Raw genomic sequence first — 10020 nt, 5'->3', positions numbered from 1 at the left:
ACCTTCGTATGTTGCTGGTAGCAGAACACTTGCATTAGCACGGAGACAAAGTCTGTGCTTACAAAGTCGTTGCAAAGTTGTTCTGAGACCCGAAAGCATTGGACTAGTCGGGTGGTCTTATGGTGTAATGGTTAGCACTCTGGACTCTGAATCCAGCGATCCGGGTTCAAATCCCGGTAGGACCTTTCAATGCGCTGCTACTAGTGGAGCCAAACAAAGCAGTCCACGCAAGATGGTCCATTCGGAAGATCGGAGCTTGTTTACTGCTATGACCACCGCATTCTATCGAAAAAAAGACCGTCATGCATTGATATGGATTCGATGTCATTAGAGGGCCAGGAATTAGCTCTTGCTTTTCTTGGCTGCTAAGGTATGGTCGGAACGTACAATGACGCTAGCCTATCTTCATCACTTCTTGAACCTCAGTCGAAATACAATTTTGCAAATGCCGTTAGAAACGCAAGAGGCACGTTTTAAGTAAGTTGACAATTAAAAATGTTTGCATTTTCGGAGCCGAGAAATGTGGTCTTATTCGCTAGAGCCACCGATATTGATGACAGAAGCATACTGACGATGTTGATTAGGATTAGTAAAGATTGATGTGCAGAACTTCGGCTCGATGCTCTTATGGTGTAATGGTTAGCGCTCTGGACTTTGAATCCAGCGATCCGGGTTCAAATCCCGGTAGGAGCTATGTTTGTGCTCCTTCAGGTTTTGCTGCTAACAGTATGCATCCTTGTATCTGAAAGGCAAACCTCATGGCATTCAGTGTCTTTGCAAGATTCGACAAAGACATGGTTGTATAATGAAGTGTGTGGCTAGCACTCGTGACTCTGAATCAACCATCGGAGAGCAAATTCCGGTGGACACTATTTAATGTCTACCTTCGTATGTTGCTGGTAGCAGAACACTTGCATTAGCACGGAGACAAAGTCTGTGCTTACAAAGTCGTTGCAAAGTTGTTTTGAGACCCGAAAGCATTGGACTAGTCGGGTGGTCTTATGGTGTAATGGTTAGCACTCTGGACTCTGAATCCAGCGATCCGGGTTCCAATCCCGGTAGGACCTTTCAATGCGCTGCTACTAGTGGAGCCAAACAAAGCAGTCCACGCAAGATGGTCCATTCGGAAGATCGGAGCTTGTTTACTGCTATGATCACCGCATTCTATCGAAAAAAAGACCGTCATGCATTGATATGGATTCGATGTCATTAGAGGGCCAGGAATTAGCTCTTGCTTTTCTTGGCTGCTAAGGTATGGTCGGAACGTACAATGACGCTAGCCTATCTTCATCACTTCTTGAACCTCAGTCGAAATACAATTTTGCAAATGCCGTTAGAAACGCAAGAGGCACGTTTTAAGTAAGTTGACCATTAAAAATGTTTGCATTTTCGGAGCCGAGAAATGTGGTCTTATTCGCCAGAGCCACCGATATTGATGACAGAAGCATACTGACGATGTTGATTAGGATCAGTAAGGATTGACGTGTGGACTCTCGGCCCGATGCTCTTATGGTGTAATGGTGAGCACTCTGGACTTTGAATCCAGCGATTTGGGTTTAAATCCCTTGATGCAGCCTAGCGAAGGTATCTCGGGGACCCCTATGACGCACTTTTGCAAGCTGACGTACAATCGGACCTGCAGTATTTAGCTATCATATTACTCTATTAAGAATAAATGATGGGGAAGGTTTCTGGCGCCCTCTTGTAATCACAATTCTTAATAACGGAAAAAATCAAACTTGTTATAACTTCCACAAATCTAGATCTGTCGGATATTATTACTTCACGATGTGGCTCAAAATAATCATGGATGGTGGACACCATGTGAGTTTTATATCGCAAAATTTTAAGGCAATAACACTGCACTATTAAAAATTCCACAACTACAATTTAAAAATATATATTTTTTAAATTAAACAAAACGCTTCTTCTTAATTATTGCTCCCACAACCATCTAAAAGAATAAAAAGTAATTTTGAATTCGCAAAGTAAAATTGTTATTCCCACAACTCTGTGATTTGAGGTAAGCGTCAGTCTTGATTTTACCGTTATTTAGCTTGTAAATTAATAAATACGACATATTTATCATCAAGCAAAGTGACGACTCCTTTTTTAAAGATCCGGTAAATTCACCATTATGCCACACATCCATTTGTTTGCTGTCGTTTAAACAATTAATGACACCTTAAATACTATCGGGTCACCTTTCGCTAATACTGATAACAGTACTAGTCAACCTAGTAAAGATGGGGTGCCTCGATTACTTCACGTGGATGGGGATATGTGACCTCATTTGGGTCTACATACCGTTTCAGACGACCCACGTACAATACGGGGTACGTCATCATATACGGGGGAAGGGTGAGCCTATAATTAAGACCTCTAACCTCTTTTACCACCGAAAGAACCCAATGAATCGCGGCAACAAATTCGTAGTACCTCCAGGTAGTATAGAAATTGCATTTGTTGGCATCCGCTGGGGCTGTTGAGTAGCAGCACTGTTTTTGTACAATTTGAAAGGTGACGACGTGTGAATGCAAGAACATTGCGTAGAAGGTGACTCTTTGATCTCGCCAGCGCCGTTGGTTTAGTGGTAAAATATCTCGTTGCCAACGAGATGCCCCTGGTTCGATTCCCGGACGGCGCAGACAAATAAGGCAATGACAAGAAGTCATGTGTTTCATAGTCCTGCATAGAGCCGAGAGCCTGTGGCAGTTGACGGTGAGCTGACAAGAAGTCATGCGTCGCATAAACCGGCACAGTGCCTAGAGCTTGGTGCGGCTGGAAGGGGTGCGTTAGCCAGGAGTGCAACGGCACCCGCATCCCAGAAAAAGGTCGTGGTGACTCGAAGAACGAGTACCCGACAGATTAGGACGATCAAAGGCACGTCTAAACGAGTGACCTTTGGATCTTTTCTTAATAAAGAGGATGGGCTTTCGAACGAGGTGTTCGAGGCCGTCATAGACGAATTTGCGTAGGCATCCCCAGTTGAGGTGCTCCGGCATGTCTTTAAAGCTGCCGAGGAGATAGATCTGTCTACAAAAACAAGGATTCCATTGTTTTCGTGGTCGTCTTCGGAAAATCTGAAGACGAAGTCCATAGGTACGGACTGCCAACATTCTGCCGGAAGTGGTAGAGGTTGAAGAGGTGCACGGGATGAAGGGCTAGGCTTCACCCGTTGACATATTCGCAAGCACGAATGTACTTGCGCACAAACTGATACTGGCGGGGCCAGTAAAAGTCACGACTTGCTGTGAGGTAAGTCTTCTCACGTCCACGATGTCCACTTGTTGGAGCATCGTGACACTCATACATGATGCGCAAGCGCAAATTATTGTGAGTTGGGACGACGACACGTGGGGTGTCGCCGGTAACGGCTGTGTAATACAATATGCCGTTACATGTTGTGTATCGATCGGATGACGACCGATATAAAGCCGGTAGATCTTTTAGAGATTTATGGGATAGATTCATTAAATGAGCCATCAAACATAGAAGGTCCTTATCTTCTTTATAGGCTTTCTTTATGTCATCAAACAAGGTTGATGACGGAGCACTTGAAATGAGTGTTGCAACAGTGGGATTATTCTCAATGTTCGAATGCGCAGCCGGCTCGAAATCGGGTCGGCGTGATAACGCATCAGCGACGACATTAAGTCGTCCTGGTTTGTATTCGGCAGAGAAATTATACTCCGCGAAGAAGGATAGCCACCTCGCCATTCTTTGCGAGAGGTGTGGACTAATTTCGGCCGTGTGTAATGACGCATGGTCCGTATATACGATGAGCGGTCTATCTCCGAGGAGATAGACCCTAATTTAGCCAATGCATTTCTCATGGCAAGGAGTTCTTTGTCATACACTGAGTAATTGCATTCAGGTGGTTGTAGCTGACGCGATTGGAAACAGACGACGCGCTCCGCGCCGTCTGTATCGTATTGCATTAACGCGCAGCCGATTGCGAAATCGCTGGCGTCACAGACCACATGGAATGGTCTGTCTTGATCTGCAATCGCCAAGATGGGCGATTGCATTAAGCTTTGCTTGACACCTTTGAACGAATGCTGACAATCCGCGTTTCATAACTACTTCTTGTCTTTTTTCAAGAGACGAGAGAGATGAATTGTCATCTCTGCATAACTGAGAGAGTACTTGTGCAAGTACGCCGCTAAACCAAGGAACTTATTAAGTCTTTTGACATCGGCTAAAGCTGGCCAGTCGGTGATTGCCTTGATCTTTTAGGGATCAGGTCGCACGCCGTGCTATCCGACAATGCACCCAAAAAGTGGTATTTCGCTTCTAGCGAATATACACTTCTTGAGATTTGCGTACAACTTATGCTTTCGCATAAGGGTGAGAACCTGACAAACGTGAGTTCTATGAACTTCCACGTCCGTTTTACCGTCCATGGCCCGTAAGGACGATAACATCGTCAAAATAGCTCTGTGCGAATTCCGGCACCGGTCTCAACATATTTGTAACGCATCTGTTAAATGTTGCAGGGGCGTTACTAAGCCCCTGAGGCATCTCGAGCCATTCCCAGAGCATCGCACTGGGAGTGCTCACTGCTGTGTACGGGATATCTCGTTCACGCATAAGGATTCGATAGAACCCATCCATCAGATCCATAGACGAAAAGATCGTACTTTTAGACACACCATCTATGATAACGTCTTTTCTAGGTATCGGCGTTTGAGCCGGTACCGTTGCAGCATTCAGTTTATCACATGCGTGCGCTATCAGCCACCCTCCTGTAGCCTTTCGCACACAGAAGGTCGGAGAGTTGTGAGGGGAGGTTGACTCCCTTACGTCCTCCAGGGTCTGTAACACAGCGTCCAAATGACGCTTGTGCGACTCTATTTCGCTCAGCCCGTCCTCTGCCCTACTATGCACAAGATATATCGTCAAAGAAATGGGGCGCATAGGCAGGGTGCTGACGCATCACGTGAGCCACCGCTCGATTAAATATCGCCGGTGCGTTTCTCGCACCTTGGGGCTTCACAAGCCACTCCCAAAATATACCGCTTGTGGTGCTTTCTGCCGTTTTGGCTACATCACATTCTCTCATGAGTACTTGATAGTAGCCATCCTTTAATTCCACTCGGAAAAGATAGTTGACTTTCCCATGGAATTTAACAAAACATATTTACGCGGGATTGGCGTTTGCACATGTATATGCGCCGTATTCAGTTCTTACCACGAGCCATACACCTGTACACAAAATGTCGGTCGGGCTGCAGTGAGTAGATCTACTCTCACGGACATGACCCGCCTTTGCTAGTTTGTCGAAGAAATAGCCGATATAATCGACTTGTTCATCACTCGGCAACGGCCATTCCTTGTTCCAGAGGCTTCAAATTAATTTCGTGCCCGATGCCCCTATCGGCTGGAATTTGGCTCTGCACTTCTTCTAAGAACATATCGCGATGTTTACTCAGAATCTCAAAGAACGGACTATTACTCAAAGCATTTAAGCCTTGATCAGCGAACCGATTCTTTTTGTTCGTTTTTAGGACGCTCTCGTCCATTGCAGACGACGAGCAACAGTCCACCATGTTCTCTTCTGGAACAGATGTGACTATTTAGTGGATCTTTGGACAACGAGCAACAGTCCACCATGTTCTCTTCTGGAACTGATGTGACTATTTTAAGGATCTTTCCTTCCTTTAATCGGCAAGGAACATATCCCACGACATCTCTAGGAGTTTTACTATCCCCACGGTAGATTTAATGACTTGCCGGAGCACCTTAACTAAGGATGCCTCCGCAATTTTGTCATTGACGGTCTCGAACACCTTGTGCGAAGGCCCGTTAACTTTGATAGGATCTGATCCAGAAGTCTTTCGTTTAGACGTGCCTTTGATCGTCCTAATCTGTCGAGTACTCATTTTTTGAGTCACCACAACCTTTGACTTTCCTGGCTAACGCACGGCTTCCACCGCTCCAGGCTCTAGACATTGTGCCGGTCCGGTTCTGTGATGCATGATTCCTGTCAGCTTGTCGCCTACTGCCACAGGCATTCTGCTTTGTGCAGGACAATTAGACGCATGACCACTTATCATCGTCTTTTTCACTACTTCAGTCTCTCCGAGCTGGGTAGGAATTGGTGACGTTTGACATCCCGTCAGCGCACCGTCAACTGTGTTCAACACGACATCAGTTGCATAGGCTCTCACAGGAGAACATCCTTGCCGGTGTCCTGCGTAGAGTTCGCAACTGCGCGCATACGTTAGTCTATTCATAGTTGGTGTTATGCCAACCATGGCATGCCTAAGATGTGGTCATATGGACTCTCCGTACCTAACACAGTGAACTTCTCCTTACAAGAGAAGTCACTAAAGCTGAAGGCGAGTTCAACTTAAACTCCCTCAGACTTTACGAGCGCGCCGTTTAATAAACGAACGGTCGCCTCTTCTCGCTTGCCATCCTGGCAAAGCGTCTCAAACATAATCGGTATCTATTTTAAAGCCGCNAGCACTCGTGACTCTGAATCAACCATCGGAGAGCAAATTCCGGTGGACACTATTTAATGTCCACCTTCGTATGTTGCTGGTAGCAGAACACTTGCATTAGCACGGAGACAAAGTCTGTGCTTACAAAGTCGTTGCAAAGTTGTTCTGAGACCCGAAAGCATTGGACTAGTCGGGTGGTCTTATGGTGTAATGGTTAGCACTCTGGACTCTGAATCCAGCGATCCGGGTTCAAATCCCGGTAGGACCTTTCAATGCGCTGCTACTAGTGGAGCCAAACAAAGCAGTCCACGCAAGATGGTCCATTCGGAAGATCGGAGCTTGTTTACTGCTATGACCACCGCATTCTATCGAAAAAAAGACCGTCATGCATTGATATGGATTCGATGTCATTAGAGGGCCAGGAATTAGCTCTTGCTTTTCTTGGCTGCTAAGGTATGGTCGGAACGTACAATGACGCTAGCCTATCTTCATCACTTCTTGAACCTCAGTCGAAATACAATTTTGCAAATGCCGTTAGAAACGCAAGAGGCACGTTTTAAGTAAGTTGACCATTAAAAATGTTTGCATTTTCGGAGCCGAGAAATGTGGTCTTATTCGCCAGAGCCACCGATATTGATGACAGAAGCATAATGACGATGTTGATTAGGATCAGTAAGGATTGACGTGTGGACTCTCGGCCCGATGCGCCGTTTAATAAACGAACGGTCGCCTCTTCTCGCTTGCCATCCTGGCAAAGCGTCTCAAACATAATCGGTATCTATTTTAAAGCCGCAAGTTTAACAATATTCTGTGATGCACCCGAACTCACAAGGATGGTCATCATATTGTCATAGCCTCGTACTCGAGCGCTATAGACCAGCAGGGTTGAGGTCCAAAATTTCGAGACCTCAGGGTCCTGGATTTCCCGACCCCTCAGTGGTCGATGCAGAATTCATGCGTCTCGCACGCTGGTTCTTACCATCGCCCTTCTGGGAAGGGATTCCTCTTGCCGATTGTCTTCGCCCCAACAGAGACCCTGGCATAGCAGCTAGCCATCATACGGCCGCGCTTGCCGCATTTGAAGCAGATAACGTCTGCATTGCCTAACTCCATGGGAGTGGCATCTGTCCTCTCAGCCGACGGCTTATACCGAGCTGTCGCCGAGGCACTGTTGTAGGATTGCTCCTCAACTAAGGCAATTCGGATTGCCTCTTTCATTGTCCGACAGCACCTTGCTGAAAAGAACTTATTGCGATGGGCCATGCCGTAGTCCGTTTATAAATGTGAGAACCTTAATGTGCTCCGGAATCGGACCTACGGTAATGGATGCCGACAGCGAGCGAACCTCTTGCAGTTCCTCTAGCAGAAATCGCTTCGTCTGTCGCGCTCCAAAGAATCGCGCCTGAAGCAACACCTCGTTGTTCGGCGGCTGGTACATGGCGCGAATCTTATCCTTAAAGATCGCCCATGAGGGGAACGCTTTTCTGTCCGCCATAAGCGCCGAGTAAGCCCACTCTGAGACCTTACCGCACAGATGCGACATAGCGTACGACACCATCCGGCTGTCGTCCTCGATGAGCTGCGCCACACTGCATTGCTCCACAGCTAACAGCTAGTGGACAATCGTTTGCGCTGCAGTACCATCGAACTTGGGCGGGTCCATCCGAATGGGCCTTCTCAAAAGTCCTGTTGAGAGCCTCGCTCCGAGTCTGCTCACGCTTCAGCTCATCCTAGGTCTAAATGAAGGACCCCGCCGCAGCATGACTCTGTGCTTGGACGCGACCCTTCGCTGTCCGAGCACGAATGCCTCAAACTGCTCCAACTGAGCAATATGTTGCCCAGGAAGACTACTCAAGAGCCTGGCTAGGGCTTTTTCACCAAGTCCGTGCGCCATGTGCTCAGCCAACTCCCAATGATGATTCAATCGATATTGTGGCTTATCCTCACGTACACGATTAGAGATGCGGGTCATGAGAAGAATTTCTTGTGCTACCAAGTGTAGGCGGGCACGTCGATTGCGGCCACGCTCTACTTCAGCACACACCCTAGTACAGCGAGAAAGCGGTTTGACCGTCTTCTCTCACGTGCAGTGAGGTAGTTGGTGGGCGCCTAAGCTACCTACCAAACGAACTATGTACCTCAGTACAAGTGACGTCACGGAAGCGGTAATCCAGCTCCACGTGCGCACTTACGAACTAGGAAGTAGTTTTCAGACTGATTAATATTTTATCGTAATAAATATAAAATCTGTTTTAACTAATCATGAATGACATCTCCGTAGATATGAACTGAGATGTATTGCGAGCGTATTATTTTAAATGCGTCTCGTATCTTAGATGACGCTAGGCGTCATCTTATCCAATGTGAATGCACCTATGTGCATCACATTTACACAAGGGTGGGTCACAATGTGAAGTAGTGGGTCTAATTACTTCACTTAAGTATTGACCATCCCCTTAAGTACACAAAGTGTATTTTGTGTGAAATAGGGCAACTTTAGCCCGTTACACAAATAATAGGTTGATTTAAGTCTAAATCAACCCCACCAATCGTTATAAGACACGATTGTGCGGTGCGCAAGGAGGCCCCACGCTTAATTAGTTATTAATGTAATAAGTTCAGTAGTAGATAGAAGATTGTTGCGTTGCAAAATTAATATTTTAATACAGTTTTCCTTTTCTCTATTTCAAAGCCTTAGTCTAGACCCTTATAGCTAAGTCCTCATATAAACCTTCCTCTGTGCTCTTGTGTACGTGAAGCTTCGAGGCACCCACTTTCACTGTAATAAGTGTAAGTGTAAGCGGGCACGTCGTAATGCGGCCACGCTCTACTTAGCACACACCCTAGCACAGCGAGGAAGCGGTTTGCACCTGCTTCTCTTGCGTGCAGTGAGGGAGTTGTGGTGGGCGCGCAAGCGACCTCACCCAACACACTAAGAACTCTGGTAAAGTGACGTCACGGGAGCGGTAATCCGTCTCCCTGTGCGCACTTACCAAGTAGGTATTAAATTTCAGACTGATTTGTATTTAATATAATTAAGTACAAATACCTATTTTTATCAATTAAAATGATATCTCTATAGATATCATTTAATATGTATTGCGAGCGTATCTTTATAGATACCTCGCGTAACTGATGACGCTAGCCGTCATCATGGATGACGCTGGGCGTCATCCCTCCTAATGTGAATGCACCCATGTGCATCACATCCACAAGGGTTGGTCACAAATGTGCACCACACCCGAGTGTTGGGTCTAATTACTATTATTTAGTAATTGACCATCCCCTTAAGTACCAAATGTACTTAATGGGGACTGTGTAACATTAGGGCAACTCTAGCCCGTTACACCATCCCCCTCTTTAAGAACGAATTTACATTTTTAAATTCGACAGAGTAGAGAGAGGAACTGCGAGCAGCTTTACGCGCCGCTAGTTCACTCGATCACTCTCGCGCACGTGTTTCTATACACGGCGCCCAAGATGCCACCTAAAAGGGGCCACGTTGGTGGGTCGTCTGCGAAGACGCCCACACAACCTCGCACTAAGCGCACGCGCCGCGTTAATTCGCCGG

General features: G+C 46.5%; 1 protein-coding gene across 1 annotated transcript; it reads left to right on the top strand.

Annotated features, from left to right (window-relative positions):
- Nucleotides 1-388: 388 nt before the first annotated feature.
- On the top strand, nucleotides 389-920 carry CCR75_004226 (uncharacterized protein; the record flags this gene model as incomplete). The annotated part of the gene is made up of 3 exons (XM_067962313.1): nucleotides 389-477; nucleotides 608-684; nucleotides 823-920. 3 exons carry the CDS (start codon nucleotides 389-391, stop codon nucleotides 918-920), a joined length of 264 nt encoding a protein of 87 aa, XP_067820231.1.
- Between the last annotated feature and the right edge of the window lie 9100 nt (nucleotides 921-10020).

The sequence above is a fragment of the Bremia lactucae genome, linkage group LG1, assembly GCF_004359215.1.
Source record: "Bremia lactucae strain SF5 linkage group LG1, whole genome shotgun sequence".
Taxonomy (NCBI): domain Eukaryota; phylum Oomycota; class Peronosporomycetes; order Peronosporales; family Peronosporaceae; genus Bremia; species Bremia lactucae.
The sequence above is the reverse complement of the archived record's forward strand: the minus strand, read 5'-3'. Positions and strand labels throughout refer to the sequence as shown.